This window comes from Lampetra fluviatilis, chromosome 12 (genome assembly GCF_964198595.1).
Source record: "Lampetra fluviatilis chromosome 12, kcLamFluv1.1, whole genome shotgun sequence".
Classification (NCBI taxonomy): Eukaryota; Metazoa; Chordata; class Hyperoartia; order Petromyzontiformes; family Petromyzontidae; genus Lampetra; species Lampetra fluviatilis.
Genome location: NC_136286.1, coordinates 15,486,543 through 15,503,482, shown reverse-complemented (window position 1 = coordinate 15,503,482; position 16,940 = coordinate 15,486,543). Strand labels below are relative to the sequence as shown.

Genomic DNA, 16,940 nt, shown 5'->3' with positions numbered 1-16,940 from the left:
CATGAACACCGCCACCCGATTTACGTCGCCTGAACCCGCCGCACCTCTGTCGCTGACGGCAGCGTCCTCTCTCTCTCGTATCCGCCGCCTCCGCAATCTTCCCTGGGAATTGCTTCGATTTGCGTCGTTTCCATATTCGTCGTCGTCGTCGCACCTTTCGTGAACGCGTCCCCGACGCGAGCCACCGCCAAACCCCCCACGGGGGAGAAGTTTGAGCTGCGGCTGGCGACGTGCAGAGAGAGAGGAAGACGTTCAACAAACCGCGCAGTGCAGGTCAACAACGTGCATTGTGTGCTGCTTGCTGACGCGGGGAAACCTCGCAGAATCTCAACCCCTTTGAGGAGGGCCCTCGTTCGCGTTTACAGTAGGGCCGGATAATAACCGCTACGCATTTCCCAATTGAGTAAATTTGTGAGTTACTTTTGAAACTTGGCAAATTTGGGCTTTGACGCCAGAACACAATGGCAGCCTCTTCTTCGACAGCTGTCACGGACTCCTTGGCGTGCTGCACGGACAGTGTCCAGGGTTTAGGCAGTCTCATGCTCTTCATGCATGTTTGGAACTCCCAGCTGGAGGGTCCCCAAAGCTCTCTTCCCATTATCCACGAATTTGACCCACAAGGCATCGTGAGGCGGCGGCGTCCTCATAGTCGCGGGTCTCCGGACAGCGCCGTCAGGCGGCAAACTCGTCCTCTTGCCACGGAGTCAGCAGCAAAACAAGTCGCGGATAACCCCACAAATTGGATCTGAGATGTGGGTCGTCCCCCAATATCACCGCAGAGGAGTTCTGTGATTATTCAAGTTAAACTTTACAGTCCTTCACGGGTGGAAATTCCACATTCCTATGACGAGGGCGCGTCTCTGCACAGGATCACCACCGTTGATTTCCGAACACTCCGGCACCTTGACATGACGTCACGAGGTAGCAGCGGCCATGCGACTGCAAACAACGCGTCACAAGCGGTGTCCACCCACGTGACGACACGCGGGGCGTGACGTCATCAAGAAAGTCCCGCCGCGTGACGTCACGGCGACCAGGAAGCGGCGTGAGACGAGGGGAGACACCGGGAGACGAGGCGAGCGGCACGGGGAGAGGCACGGGGAGACGGGGAGAGGCACGGGGTGAGGGGCAGGGGAGAGGGGAGAGGAGAGGCACGGGGAGAGGGGGAGAGGGGTAGACGGGGTGAGGGCCAGGGGAGAGGGAGAGAGGAGGAGGAGGAGGGGGAGACGGGGATGCAGCATCAGGCGCCGCTGCCGCCGGGATGGGAGATGAAGATGGAGCCCACCTCGGGGTGGCCATACTTCATCAACCACAACGAGCAGTCCACCACGTGGAGCGACCCCCGGGTAACGACCACCACCACCACACCACCACATCACTCGCGCGGGTACAACCACCACACGGCGGACACGACGAGATGCGCACTCACCAGCACTCGGGAGCCAGGCGAGCCGGCGGCTGTAGCCACTGACGATTCCCGTTGAAGACGAAGCCACTCGGCCCTCCTGCGGGCCCGGCCTTGCCGCCCCTGGGCGCCGCCGAGGGGAGCAGCGCGGTGCCCGTGGGGAGCCTCGACGGCAACGTCACGGGACGAGAGGAGGGGGGGCGCAGTGGTTGAGTCACGGCCGATGTCCGTGGCGAGAGATATCCGAACCCGTCCTGCCCTCCCACTTCTCGCCAACCCACACTGGCCACGGGTGGTGAAGTATGGTCAAAAGGCACCCATTGACAGATGCGGCGAGCGGGGTGGGGGGAGGCATCCAAGGATTTGAACTTCCGTTCCGCGCCCACGTCCCACGCATGGGGGTGGCTGTGGTGTTGTGGCCCCAGGACGACACGAGGCCATTCTGGGTGGAGGCGACTGAATGTGATTGTTCGCTGCTGCTGCTGCTGCTGCTGGCGGCACGTGCCCCCCCTGTGTGTGCGAGTCGCTGGGTTTGGTGCCACCGGCAGCGTGGTGGTGGTGGAGGAGGTGCCCAGGCGCAGCGGCAGAACCCCAGCCGACGATAGCTCTGATGACGATGCCCGGATTGCTGCCACTGCTCGGGGCAAGGGACCCCCCCACTCCGAACAGGAGGCGCGGGTTCTGGAGGCGCTCGCGGCGAGGAGGACGAGGAGGTCGGGACGCGGTCGCCACCGGAGCCGGCCGCCTGGCGGCTCAGCTCGGCTTAGAGAATTCATTTTCAGCGCAAGCTGCCCTCGGCTAATTGAGGCTCCTCCACGGCACGTGGAGGCACGTGGAGGCTATGCACATTGTAGGTGGATGCATTAACACCTGGCAACCCAGAAGCATGATGACACTTAAGGTAGACACAGACGCAGCTTGACGCTTCAATAAATACCAAAGGGACGCGTCAGTCCAGAAGCCACGCGGGTTGAACGAGATCTTGTTGTTTTTACACGGACCCCTTCTACAGCCAAGGAAAACACTTAAGCAGGACTCACGGAGGCCCGATTTTTTCTGGAGGAATACGCAACGCAAATGTCCACGTGTAGACGTGGTGTCCACGTGGAGTGTGGTGTGGTGTGGACGTGGTGTGTGGTGTGGACGTGGTGTGTGGACGTGGTGTGCGGTGTGGACGTGGTGTGCGGTGTGGACGTGGTGTGCGGTGTGGACGTGGTGTGCGGTGTGGACGTGGTGTGCGGTGTGGACGTTGTGTGCGGTGTGGACGTGGTGTGCGGTGTGGACGTGGTGTGCGGTGTGGACGTGGTGTGCGGTGTGGACGTTGTGTGCGGTGTGGACGTGGTGTGCGGTGTGGACGTGGTGTGCGGTGTGGACGTGGTGTGCGGTGTGGACGTTGTGTGCGGTGTGGACGTGGTGTGCGGTGTGGACGTGGTGTGCGGTGTGGACGTGGTGTGCGGTGTGGACGTGGTGTGCGGTGTGGACGTGGTGTGCGGTGTGGACGTGGTGTGCGGTGTGGACGTTGTGTGCGGTGTGGACGTGGTGTGCGGTGTGGACGTGGTGTGCGGTGTGGACGTGGTGTGCGGTGTGGACGTTGTGTGCGGTGTGGACGTGGTGTGCGGTGTGGACGTGGTGTGCGGTGTGGACGTGGTGTGCGGTGTGGACGTTGTGTGCGGTGTGGACGTGGTGTGCGGTGTGGACGTGGTGTGCGGTGTGGACGTGGTGTGCGGTGTGGACGTGGTGTGGTGTGGACGTGTGGTGTGGACGTGTGGTGTGGACGTGGACGTGTGGTGTGGACGTGGACGTGTGGTGTGGACGTGGACGTGTGGTGTGGACGTGGACGTGTGGTGTGGACGTGGACGTGTGGTGTGGACGTGTGGTGTGGACGTGTGGTGTGGACGTGTGGTGTGGACGTGTGGTGTGGACGTGGTGTGTGGTGTGGACGTGTGGTGTGGACGTGGACGTGTGGTGTGGACGTGGACGTGTGGTGTGGACGTGTGGTGTGGACGTGGTGTGTGGTGTGGACGTGGTGTGTGGTGTGCGCAAGGCGGGAACGCGAATTCACGGAGCTACGCGGTGACGTCACGACGTGGTCGTACGCGGTGACGTCACGACGTGGCCGTACGCGGTGACGTCACGACGGGGCGGGGAGCTGGGAGCGTTCGCCAGTGTGAGCAGGGTGGCAGCGCACCCGTGATGCTCACGGTAGCCATGTTGCATGGGGGTTGTCATCTTAGCTTCTGATTGGCTGGTGCAGTGGGAGAGATGTTGTAATCCCTAGCAACCACTGAACGCTCACAGCTTTACAATCTCACTAGGACCCATGTATTTACTTTGACTGGTGGTCCGTAACCTCTGATGGCATTAAGAATCAAACTGTGATCGCAACCTGCCAGAAAAATTTCAGGCGCAATTTCTGTACACTAGCCCCTGACCAACATCAGCATAGGATACTCAGACGCAGCCTGGCACAATCACCTTCAAGTCTACTTTGTCAAATGTAATAGGTGCTCGTGAACAGATATTGCTTGATCACTGAGTGGCTAATTGGCGACATGCTTTTGTGTGTAATGCAGGTTCGTTCGGGAAATGAAAAAAAGTCCTATGCAAGACATATTTCAACTGCGAAAGCTATTTTTGGAAGTGGTGAAAAATGTGAAAACTCGTCAAAACAAACTTATATATCAAGAAAAAAGAAAACTGGGACAAAGATGGATGATGTTGAAGGTTAGGACTGTGTGCATTCTAAAAGATGTTACTCGTTGGGGTCCACTAATCCTTGTCGGCCCAGATGTCAACAAACAGAACGTTGTCTTTATTCGTGAGCTACTCTACGACGTGCTCTCTGCGTCTCCTGTGCAGACAAAAGAGCGTAGCCAGAGGTGTTGCCAGCCCCGTTGCCTGTGCCCACGGCACGTGCGTGGAGCGTGCCCCATGGCTCTCGGAATCGCCGCGCGTCAGTTTCACGTACGCGGGGTCGCGTGCGCGCTCTGTTCCAAACCAGTCAGCAAGTGGATTTAAAACTCACTGAAGCGGGTAGGCTGTGAAAAGCATGCGGTTTTTTCTTGCGGAACTCAAAATATTTAATTCCCCATGCTAAATGATCTTAATTTGTACTTATATACTTTATCTATATTTATTTATTGTAGTGACTTGCTTACCTTTTCTCTATTGTACGCTCCTATCGTTTTTTTGTATTGTTTGTTGTTGTAACCTGCTGACCTACTCCGACTGGAAATCTGTGAAGAAGAGCTTCATAGCTCATTGGATTGCTGCAGTCTAAATAAAGATTCTAATTGTGATGATATTGCTTTGTGTTTCGACAGAACTATTTGAAATCCTGGTGAAGGCGCAGAGCAATCGTGTCAACGATTAGCGGGGACTGCTTTGCAAAGAGGACCTGATCCTGCCAGACTTCCTCAAGGCAAATTCTGCTCATCACAAGCACAGGCACCACCAGCCTGCAGCCACCAACACATTCACCTCCGCTGCCATCCACAAGAGAGAACTCCACAGAAACCCGCTCGATCACAAGGCCACAGAGCCAGGAGCGCAGAGGACCAACAGGGCCACCCTTGAGGAGTCCAGGGGAAGTTGTATTCCTGCGAACCACAGGACCCATGAGTACTCTCGACTCGAGTCTCTTCCCTCACAGCACAAGAGACCCGACCCTGGTTATTCTGAACGCCCGCGCTTGGGCCCGACGCACCACGAGTCCAACGGCGCCGAGGGGAGTCGCCAGTCCAGGGCCGCCTGCGTAGCGGTTTGTGCGAGAGATGTCAGGGCCACGCGTCATCCCAGCCCCAGCGTCCGGCCCAGTGCAGCGCAGGGTAAGAGGACTCAGTCTGTGCGCACGAGAGACCCGGGGAAGACTCTGCACCCTTGGGAGACGTCGCGCGCCGAGGATTACCGCGCGGGCACGGGGGAGATGGCAACAGGGCACCGTGGAGTGGCGGACAGCAGGGTGCGAGGTGAAGTTGTGCCAGACGTGTCTGCTTCTGGTTACATCATTCTGTCTTGGCCACTTCAAGCGTATGTGTAACTCAGTGTTTCATGTGGAGGGACAGCTATATGAAGGTGTATTCTTTGGACATTTATATTGTTACTGAAATTCTCCACAACACTCATCACTATTTTGTGTCATCTATGATATTACCTTGTGTCGAACTAGGACCCATATTTTATGTATGGTCCTTACCTATAACGTCTGTCAGCTCACCAGCATTGCTTCAAGCGAGCCTGACACACAATGCTGATGAGACACCTCATGTCAGGACTCTTCCAGTCTGCTTGTGTTGTGCTCTCCTGTGCAGTCATGTGGCTGATGGAATGTATAGGAAGTGCTTTTGTTTTTTACGCGGGGAGACAAATACGTGAATCGGGCGTAGCGTCTCTTTTTAGTCCATCACGCTAACAAGTATGATTATTACAAGATTGTGCGATATTTTGATGTTGATGGAGTGTCTAATGCACGTCTGTCTGACTACAGGCACCGTCCCACACCTTTCATGTTGCCATATACGAACATTATTTACAAAAAACATCTCCCGTGTAAATCATGACCTGCGCCCGCGTTCATCCTGAATTCTTGATCTTAGATGATGAGAATGGCAACGAAGGAGCCAAGCGGAATCTGGTGGCCGAATTGGACTTGGCGAGCCACGCCACGGCCATGCGACTCTCCAAGGTGGCCAACCACACCGCACTGCTGCCTAACTGCAACCCGCACGGCGGTGGCGTCGCGTCTCGGCCGTCGCGCGCGCCTCCGCAGTCTGCGCCTCCGCAGTCTGCGCCTCCGCACGGTAACACAGCGCGTCGTGCAACACGGCCTGCTTCCTGCTGCTCGCGAAACTCGCATTCTAAGCGGCGCGCGTGCTCGTCCTAACGTCGTCATGCATCATTCGTAATGGAATTCGCCAAACATCTCGATGTAGGGCCACAGAGCTTGGGCAATTGTTGGTAGCCTTTTCTGGCTGCATTCCCACTTGTCTGCTGTCTCCTGCACCTCTGTGCAAACATCGCTAAAGACGCCGCTGTATGAAAATAAACCGTGATTAGATGTACCATATTGCAACATTCCTATTATCGTAAGGCTATGAACTCACAGAGTTGAAAATTGTGGCCATTCCAACAGAGACAACTGTAGACCAGTTTCATCCTCTCAAGGACTCATCAGTACAATAATACGACCACACATCCCTTGAGCTGGTGCATGTATGTATATTGAGCTTCTTTCACACCGTACGTAACCATCCGCAGTTGTAAACAAATGGGTTTTTAATCTAGATTTAAAAGTGCATTGCTCCAGTGGCTTCCTAATGAAGGCTGAAAGCATTGTACATGGGATGTGATTACATGAAATGCACACAAGGCATGATGGGAGTTGTGACTTGTTGCTGTTTGTGAGCGGCTGACCTCTGCACGTAATCTCTACACTGATTGATGCGGTAGGCCTTGATGACACTGCTTCATAGGAGGAATGTCTGCCTGTTAGGCTTCACCTGATAAGAGACGTGGATTGATAAGTGTTATCGTTTGTCTCCCATGTAACGGATAAATAATTCTGAATTAAATTTTTGTCACGCAGACTTCCTATATCGCAAACCCATTCCCCACATAGCAACTGCGGCCACCTTTATTGTATCAGCCGAGGACTGCAAACTCTCATTTGTGCGCTGCAGATCACAGTGCCACGCGGAGCCACAGGCCACCAGGCCGCACCGACGTTCTTGGCAATGAGAAGAAGCCACTTTACCGGGAAGCGCTGGACGTCGACAGCGTGGACTTTGCGAAACCCCCGGGCCCCCCATTGTCCAGAAAAACGCAACACGGGGCACAGGCCACTGACGCCACGCGCGGCGCCCAGGCCTCCTGTAGCCTGGAGCAGGTCGCCCACGAGCTGACGGCGCGACAAGGCCGCACCCGCGTGCCCATCTACCGCCACTCAGGCCCGGCGGCAGCGGGGGCGGGGGACGAATCGCTTTGCAGAACCCGACAAGAAACGACGCTGAAGGCATCTTTTGTTTAGCATCAGTCTGTTGGATACCACACGTTGCGCCATACATTTCTCAGTCCGTCTGGACCTGATATCAAATTTTGTATTTTAAAACAGCATTCTTCAACCCAAGAGGCCCATGGCATAAATGCAGTAAATGCAAAAAATATTATTCTAAACGGCCTAATATCAAATTAGACAACTAATAATTCGACTGACCTATGTTTAGGACCACTAATATATGATGTATTAGTATTTTAACTAAATATAGTGTCAAATATACTGTATTGCTAAGGAAAGTGGTATTAGAATTGCTCAAACTTCACATGACCACCACAGCCCGAGGAGGTCTTCATCCAGCAGTCGACTGACAAGCGTTACAGTAAATTATTATTTATTAGGAATGTGACAATGAAGCTCTCCACAGTTTGATGACATGTTACAATTGCAAATCGATTCACAATTGTTTTGGTGTATTTGTGGTATATGTAGAACATTGTGGTGGGACTACAAAAACTACTGGAATATAGTTTATATAAACATGCCAATTCAAAACGATCGATTCGCATCTGCACGATACAACACGTGCATCTTGAGTGTAGTTGGGATGCATTTCAACGAACCATAGTGTGAGTATTAATGCTTCTGTACGTATTGCAAAATGCTGCTGGCAAGGTGGATAATAAAGGATGTATCACTCGTTCCTGACAGTCCACATCCGGTGACGTTCATTGTCATGCATGGTGCAGACACGTACCCACAAGCACCCAACTGTTAATCTCTTTCGGCAGACAATAAACACCAAGTGCAAAATGCACACTGCCCAACAAAGGACCATAGCATTTCAGAGCCAGCCATGCACGGTGTAAGCAAGCCAACCTACAAGATTTGCTTTTTACAACATAAATCAGAACCCCAACACATGAGGCAGAGAGCGTGCATTCAAGTTTTATCAGAGTACATATGGATTAACATATACGCACACCAGCCCACGGTCTACATTGCAGTTGGTTTATAATTTATTTTATGGTTAAGCCATGTCATGATCTGGCCAAATGTGTGGTATGACGCTCCACCACGCGATAGCCAAATACATTAAACGGTCACGTGCAATAAAGAAAAGCTCAATTATTATTGAACCATACAATGGTAAGTCATTACAGACATGTTTAACTACTACGTTGAACAATTCTCATGAAAATGTAGCAATTAAATCAGATTAGCTTGGAAATGCCATGCATTGTATGTAATAACTTAAGTTGGTTGTGGGAATTGTTTGGCGATGTTAGGTGGTGGAGGGTGTTGTAGCATGTATTTGTCCAGAACAGGACGTGGCCTATCCCAAAAATAAATTATGACCCAATGCAATATCAGCTTGCGAAAGGTGTCAAGTTCATAGAGAGTTTTACAAAGTCACTGCAAGGGGCTGCACAGCCCAAATATTCCGAATTCCTGTGACAAATGATAACCAACTCAATCGCCTTTACAATAACTCAGCTTTAGAAAAACGCACCTTTACAAACTGGTGGCAACTGCTGCGCCATCAGTGTCAGCGCTGAGTCGACCATATGTAGGTCTGGGCGCTCACGTGTGTGAAGTTTGTACTGTATTCGTTCCGAGGGGTGAGCACAGAATGGCACAGGTGGAACCTCCATTAGGGCCAACAAGTGCAGCACAAATGTTTTACTGTATCGAGTGAATCGACGTTTTTGAGCAAGCCTGACCCTGGTGAGACGCTGTCGAACTCGTCCAGAGGACGACCTCTGCCAAGATACTGCACACACACCGCAAACACATCACACAGGCACGTACACACCACACATCAAACGCGTGTCGCTGGGTTTGGATTGCAATGCGCTCACCACTGCCCTCACCCACTGCATAACAGGGGAAGAACACAACATCCACACTATCACTCTGCAGAAGCACACTCAACGCTCTCAGTGTCGTGAAACGCAATCCTCGTGTATAAAGAAATCGAGAGGCTCTATGAAAAAGGAGGTGACCCCACAACTGGGAACTGCAGGGATGAGACTCCCAGCGTATGGTGCTGAATGTGATCAGCACCACTGAGTGGACAGAGGCCCGCTCCTACAGCTCGTGGCTGTGAGGTGCAGTGGGATCGGTAGACAGCCGTGGGGCTGTCACTTGGGGCAATTCAGGGAGTAGAGATACAACAAGGGGTGAAATAGCAGTGGGAGTTCAGCCAAGCCTGGAGAGGAGAGGGAGTGGCTGGATTGTGAGCTCCATTGGAAGTTATAGAATCAATATCCGAGTGTAAACAACATGTAACATAATTTGATTTGAAGCTTTCGTGACTGCAGGAATTACTCTTTGGTTCTTTCGGTAAAGTCACGTAGAAAGAAAATAAATAATAGAATACGACGTTTCGATTGCAACACAAGCAACCATCATTAGGTAAGAATGAGTGAAACAAGTATAACCCGTAAAAACAACGTTTTTCACTATAAATCCTTTATATGCGTGGCGGCTAGAGTCATCTCGTCCTCTGGCTTGAGATGGCTGCCACCTATGGGTCAGATGATTGCATTGCACCATTAAGCAATTGGTAATTAAATATAAAAAATTTGTCCTAAAAAGTGTAAAATTTTTGAAAAAATCTTTCACGAACATTCATTGTCGCGCACAACGAGTCTGTGTGGAAAATGTCAGCTCGATTGGATCACGGAAAGTGGGTTAAAAAACGACCGAAAGATTTGCACGGTCGTAAGCAAGCAAGCAAACTTAATATAAAGGATTTAAAAACAAATCTAATAAACTTAGAGATATAATGCAACACAACACAGAGAGTCGGCTAACCCCCCCCCCCCTCTCTCTCTATTTAAGGCCTCGACATAGAGGCGTTGTCTTTCTGTTTGTGTATGTGTCTCTCTCTCTCTGTGTCTCTGTATGTGTCTCTCTGTGTGTCTATGTGTGTGTCTGTCTGTGTGTCTATGTGTGTCTCTCTCTCTGCTTGTGTCTGTCTGTGTGTCTATGTGTGTCTCTCTCTGTGTGTCTATCTGCTTGTGTGTCTGTCTATGTGTCTCCGTGTCTGTGTTTTGTGTCTCTCTCAAATTTAACAATCTTTTGAAGAACGTAATCAACCAGGTAGGGTGTTGACTGTTGTGTTAGCCGACTCTCTGTGTTGTATTGCATTATATCTCTAAGTTTACTAGGTTTGTTTTTTCATTCATTCCTACCTGATGATGGTTGCTTGTTTTGCAATCGAAACGTCGCATTCTATTATTTAAGTTATTTTCTTTCTACGTGACTTTACCGAAAGAACCAAGAATATGAATCCCTGCAGTCACGAAAGCTTTAAATCAATATTTGTGTACAGTTTAGCAACATTTCATCAGCACGAACCATTGGGTCATATGGCCACGAGGAGGACTGCGTGTGGGCGTGTCTTGCAAGATCACGTGGACAACGTCGAGTGACGTGTCTATCACTACGGTGACGTCACATGAAATGGGGGCGTGGCTACCTATGCACCCACGTGAGCTCGATGCAGCCTGAGTCCTTGAGGTGAGTGGAGGCGACGAGGTGGAGATGACATCTTTATACTAAACTATCAAAACTTCACTCTGTTACCTGGCAGGGTCCACTGAGCTATACGATCCACTCTCACATGGGCGAGTCCCTTGCACGCGTTCAGACGCGTGTGGTGGGGTAAAGTGTGGGTACACCAGTGAATTCGTGTTTCGGGGCCGTCCATAAATGACGTCACGCGATTTTGGACGATTTTTGACGCCCCCCCCCTCGTCAGACGGCGTCACAAAAAGTCAGGCCCCCCCCCTCAAATATGACGTCACAAAGCTTGCCCCCCCTAAAAAAAATAAAACATGCTTCAAATCGCTTTAAACTATTGTAATTGCAGTGCGTATTTATTGTGGCGCTGCACTCTGATGTGTAGGAGAAAACATTAAAAGTCTATTTAAGTAGAACGTGTTGTCTATATTTAAAGTTGCGCATTTTGATGTGACGTCACATTTCTCAAACCCCACCTCCCATCGTCACAAATGTCTGACCCCCCCCCAGGTGCGTGACGTCATTTATGGACGGCCCCTTAGTGTTGATGATGTGTGTTATGATGTGGGCCCGTGTTGATGATGTGTTAGTGATGATGTTAGTGTTGATGTGTTAGTGATGATGTGTTAGTGATGATGTGGGTCCGTGTTGTGTTCGTGATGATGTGGGATCGTGTTTATGATGTGGGTCTGTGTCATGATGTTAGTGTTGATGTGCGTCCGTGTTGATGATGTGTTAGTGATGATGTTAGTGTTGATGTGTTAGTGATGATGTGTTAGTGTTGATATGTTCGTGATTATGTGGGTCCGTGTTGATGATGTGGGTCTGTGTTAGTGATGATGTGTTAGTGATGATGTGTTAGTGTTGATGTGTTCGTGATTATGTGGGTTCGTGTTGATGATGTGGGTCTGTGTCATGATGTTAGTGTTGATGTGGGTCCGTGTTGATGATGTGTCAGTGTTGATGTGTTAGTGATGATGTGTTGGTGTTGATGTGTTCGTGATGATGTGGGTCCGTGTTGATGATGTGGGTCCGTGTTGATGATGTGGGTCTGTGCCACGTGGCGACATCGCCCCCTGCTGCCGCCACGACTTGCCAGGACTCCAGAATGAGGGATCCCGGCCCTCGGCGACGCATGGCGGGCTCAGTGCTCGTTCACTGCACGTGCCCCAGCAGACTGTCCAAGGCTCTCCGTGGGTTTCTTTGTATCGGTGTGTGTGCGTAGATGGCCGCGGTTACAGATCAGGAGATGGGTGGCAGCAGGGACGTGCAGTGGAGCGCGCAGATTCCATCAAACGCCATTACCACCGGCTTTGGCAAAACCCCGCAAGGTGATCCACGCGGTGTGACATCACGACGCCCGTGTTGTGTGGGGAACGTCACGGTGGCCACAGCCTGACAGCCTGACAGCAACCATGTGCATTGTTATGGCTTGTAAACCTTGTGAGGCGAGGTGGTAACACTCGCGCCTCACAGTCAAGAAGTGCCTGGTTTCCATTCCCAACTGGGTGCCTTTCAGTGTGGAGTTTGTATGTTCTCCCCTTTTTTATTTTACTTTTATTAATTTTAATTTAATTTTTTACCTACGTGACTTTACCGAAAAAACCTAAGAGTATGTTCTCCCCCTGTTGAGCATTGGGGTTTCTCTGGGTTCTTCAACCTCTTCCCATAGCGAAAAAATATATTAAATGCATCTTGTATTGGCCAAAAAACAATCCAAAGTTAAAAAATTACCTGCACATAACTCAAATGGGATTACACAGCAGCAGTATCGCTCCTAACAAAGAGTCTAGGGACTTGGTGGTGCGTTCCTGTGTAGACAGTAACAAGTGGAACAGTAAAAATCATAAAATACTAATCATTGTCGTTGTCGTTTGTGTTGGTGAAGAAATCCTGACGCTCTTTGGAGATAACCTGACCCCTATCGAGAGGAGTGAACTCTTCACCGTGGACCGTGTCTGGTATTTTGGACTCCACAACAGAGGATTAGGCACCGTGAACCTGGACTACGATGATGCCTATAACCATTACGTCTCGGTAAGACACGCCGGCTTCAGAGTGGGCGACATGGGCCACGCGTCCACTGCCCTGGTTAATACTGTGGCCATCACCACCACCACCACACACATGCACAGGGCTATCAATCACATTCTTGTCAAACACAGTAATATCATCATCATCATCAAGCACAGGGTCATTGCTTAAAACATCATCAAGCCCAGTGGCCACCCTGGTTAAGACGGAGTGTGCTGATTGTAAAACACGACGCATCGTCTGCTTTACAGCGGACGTTAAAGATCACGTTACATCATTCAAAGCGAGTAGGCCATTGGGTCCTGGCGTCAAGGTCCAAATTTCAAGTAGTACTTGCAAATTACTGAATTGAGGTTACGCGTAGCACCATTGCCCCCCTGCTGTGCAGAACAAACTCCACACGCTCTCTCACTCGCATTGTCACACTCTGCAGAACAGGCAGGGTACATGTACTCTATTCAGAAAGGCACTCTAGTTGGGAATTGAACCCAGCCCATTGTTGCTGTGAGCCACAATTGTTAGCAACGCCACCACCCTTTAGCCAAAATGGCATCCGACACTCGGTTACCGAGCACAGCCGATGAGTACACATCGTCTCATTCTTCATCATTTACTAGAATTGACAGAGCTCTTGGCGCTGCATGGATTATGTCTCTGTTGTCTTTGTGTAATAAGAACTGAATCAGCAGTGATGGAATGAGCGTGGATTGAATCGGTTCTTATGGTTCGATTGTTGTGTAGGTCCAATACGAGCATCTAAATTTCCGCTACGAGGTGCTGGAATGGTTGGTGCTCAAAGGTCAAAGCCAGCTCTTCAGATGCCGAGACCACAAGACCAACACCATGGTGAACGTGAAGATGTGGAGGAAGCCAACGAGGTAAGTCTTCACAATGGGAAGTGCGATTTTGAGGCTGATATTATTAACCCTGGATCGCCAGAGGGAAGCAGTACAAGAAGTGAGTTGATTTCCATTCATATGGGGATAGTGTTACCCCCCCCCCGCGAACGTCAATGCACGGGTTTTCTCCTTGTGCTCTGGTCTCCTCCCTTGTTTCAACAAGAATTTGTTTGCTGAAATCATCTTCAAATATTGAGAACCGCAGATCTTGGGAAAATGTTGGTAGCACCAGCTGACCACCTGTATGTACGTTGAACTTTTGACTTAAAGCTTTCGTGACTGCAGGAATTCATATTCTTGGGTCTTTTGGTAAAGTCACGTAGATTTTCTTTGAACCTATCTATGCGACTTTACCTAAGAATACGTTGAACTTTGTTCGCACCGTATGTAGCCAACCGTGCTGCTGCCTTCCAGGTTGTCTGTGCTTCCGAGCACCTCCAAGTCATGCTCTCTTCAGAGAGCGAGCAACAAAATGTGCACATTACACGTCATTTATTGTTGCTGTTAATATAAAATTGTGGATTTCCTCTGTGCAGCCCCCAGGATAACCACATGCAGGCGATGGAGCTCAAGATCTTCATCAGACTTCAGGAACTGGCCAATGATTTCAATGTAAAACTTTTGGACCATTTTTACTTCAGAGGGCACAACTGCCTCGTCCTGGAGGACTTATGCAAGTACGTACCGCGCAGTCTGTTCGGGCCATGGATCTGATGATCTCACGGCACCACGCGCCGTGATAATACTGTGAAGCTGCCACGTGTCTGGGACACTCTTACACGGTCAGGCACACTCTTACACGGTCAGGCACACTCTTACACGGTCAGGCACACTCTTACACGGTCAGGCACACTCTTACACGGTCAGGCACACTCTTACACGGTCAGGCACACTCTTACACGGTCAGGCACACTCTTACACGGTCAGGCACACTCTTACACGGTCAGGCACACTCTTACACGGTCAGGCACACTCTTACACGGTCAGGCACACTCTTACACGGTCAGGCACACTCTTACACGGTCAGGCACACTCTTACACGGTCAGGCACACTCTTACACGGTCAGGCACACTCTTACACGGTCAGGCACACTCTTACACGGTCAGGCACACTCTTACACGGTCAGGCACACTCTTACACGGTCAGGCACACTCTTACACGGTCAGGCACACTCTTACACGGTCAGGCACACTCTTACACGGTCAGGCACACTCTTACACGGTCAGGCACACTCTTACACGGTCAGGCACACTCTTACACGGTCAGGCACACTCTTACACGGTCAGGCACACTCTTACACGGTCAGGCACACTCTTACACGGTCAGGCACACTCTTACACGGTCAGGCACACTCTTACACGGTCAGGCACACTCTTACACGGTCAGGCACACTCTTACACGGTCAGGCACACTCTTACACGGTCAGGCACACTCTTACACGGTCAGGCACACTCTTACACGGTCAGGCACACTCTTACACGGTCAGGCACACTCTTACACGGTCAGGCACACTCTTACACGGTCAGGCACACTCTTACACGGTCAGGCACACTCTTACACGGTCAGGCACACTCTTACACGGTCAGGCACACTCTTACACGGTCAGGCACACTCTTACACGGTCAGGCACACTCTTACACGGTCAGGCACACTCTTACACGGTCAGGCACACTCTTACACGGTCAGGCACACTCTTACACGGTCAGGCACACTCAACTGGCAGGGTGTCGTCGGCAGAGTGTTTACGCTCGCGCCTCACGACAAGAAGCACCTGGGTTCAATCCCTGACTGTTGTCTTTCTGTGTGAAGTTGGTTTGTATTCTCTCTGTTCCACAGAGATTGTGTGTGTTACAAGAGTGTGAGTGTGTGTGTGTGTTACAAGAGTGTGAGTGTGTGTGTTACAAGAGTGTGAGTGTGGGGTTTGTATTCTCTCCCCCTGTTCCACATGGGTCCCTTCGGGTTCTCCGGTTTCCTTCCAAAGCTAAATAACCCCACAAGTAACCTGTATTTGCCCAAACATCTCGATGCGAATATATTACCTTCCAATTACCCAATTGAGATTAAACACACAGTAACACCTGAAAAGGTTTTGAGAGCATTTCTTGGGTAAATAATCATAATAAACGATAATCATGAATTGACTCAGCCTTTCACAGGATGGCACTCACTGTGTTGTTGTTGTTGTTGTCTCTTTTGCAGTCCAAGTGTCTCCCATTCTATTAAATCGATGACATCCCAGCGAGACGTGATGGCGATAGTGAAACTAATCACCAAGTCCATTCTCAGAATCCTGAACCAGCTCCACGCCAAGGGGATTGTGCATGGGAACATCAAGCCGGTGAGTGGACTCCGCATTCAGTGCAACTCCACCGTGACGTCGCATCGCTATTGGGGACTGGCCCGAGAGAAAACCGGACACATTGATCAAAGCGTCGCTCTGAACGTGGAGACACAAACCAGTGCAAGTAACTAGGACTGTTTGCAAACATGCAGATACACTTATAAAGCCCGACAGCCACCCATCAGCTTCTATGCTGCTCCTAAAAACCTTTGGGATACAAACGCGCGTGAGGATGCGTTACCAACACCGTCTGTGTGCACGTTTTTTCCTAAAACGTTCACTTACAGCGAGGAGCTTCGTTTTCGTTTCCTTTAACAATCGTGATTCACGTTTGATAAGAGCACTCTCCTTTACACCGGGGCGTCTCAGAGCACTTTACACACGACATAAGGGACTGGCATCACATCTCATCTTTTTTTGTTATCCTTCCCCCACACCTCCCATTAGCATTGTCGGCTATGTACGGTGCAAAAGAAGTTCAACATATATACGTATATTTGAAAGGGCACCCCCAGTGGCAGCTGTCAGAAAACATTCCGTATTGTTATTTCGACTCCCCATTTAATGTTTTGCGGTATTTTGGTACACGACCAATCTACTGCTGGCTGAAGGTTGATCAGTCGGGCAATGGAGATGCTTGCCTACAATCTGGCACTGAGCTGCGGGCTGGTGGTTTTCTCCTACATGTACGCTATAAACAATCATTGAATGCCCGATAACACCTTCATAAACAGAGG

The 16,940-nt window shown here is 50.7% G+C and overlaps 2 protein-coding genes across 8 annotated transcripts; both read left to right on the top strand.

The window, feature by feature from the left end:
* Nucleotides 1–1,166: 1,166 nt before the first annotated feature.
* Nucleotides 1,167–8,051, top strand: LOC144935244 (uncharacterized). 7 transcript variants are annotated; one of them, XM_078861795.1, is made up of 6 exons: nucleotides 1,170–1,346; nucleotides 1,954–2,306; nucleotides 3,979–4,129; nucleotides 4,729–5,373; nucleotides 6,001–6,204; nucleotides 7,084–8,037. In XM_078861795.1, exons 4-6 carry the CDS (start codon nucleotides 5,331–5,333, stop codon nucleotides 7,428–7,430), a joined length of 594 nt encoding a protein of 197 aa, XP_078717921.1. In that variant the 5' UTR covers nucleotides 1,170–1,346; nucleotides 1,954–2,306; nucleotides 3,979–4,129; nucleotides 4,729–5,330; the 3' UTR covers nucleotides 7,431–8,037. The 7 variants fall into 7 exon arrangements, 5 of the variants coding, with proteins under 5 accessions (XP_078717923.1, XP_078717921.1, XP_078717919.1 ...); XM_078861797.1 differs by having other exon boundaries at nucleotides 1,167–2,306; nucleotides 4,729–5,366; nucleotides 7,084–8,051; XM_078861793.1 differs by having other exon boundaries at nucleotides 1,170–2,255.
* Nucleotides 8,052–11,501: 3,450 nt separating this feature from the next.
* Nucleotides 11,502–14,575, top strand: LOC144935281 (dual specificity tyrosine-phosphorylation-regulated kinase 4-like). Its single transcript, XM_078861850.1, has 4 exons — nucleotides 11,502–12,259; nucleotides 12,817–12,965; nucleotides 13,704–13,840; nucleotides 14,398–14,575. Exons 1-4 carry the CDS (start codon nucleotides 12,154–12,156, stop codon nucleotides 14,573–14,575), a joined length of 570 nt encoding a protein of 189 aa, XP_078717976.1. The 5' UTR covers nucleotides 11,502–12,153.
* Nucleotides 14,576–16,940: the final 2,365 nt, after the last annotated feature.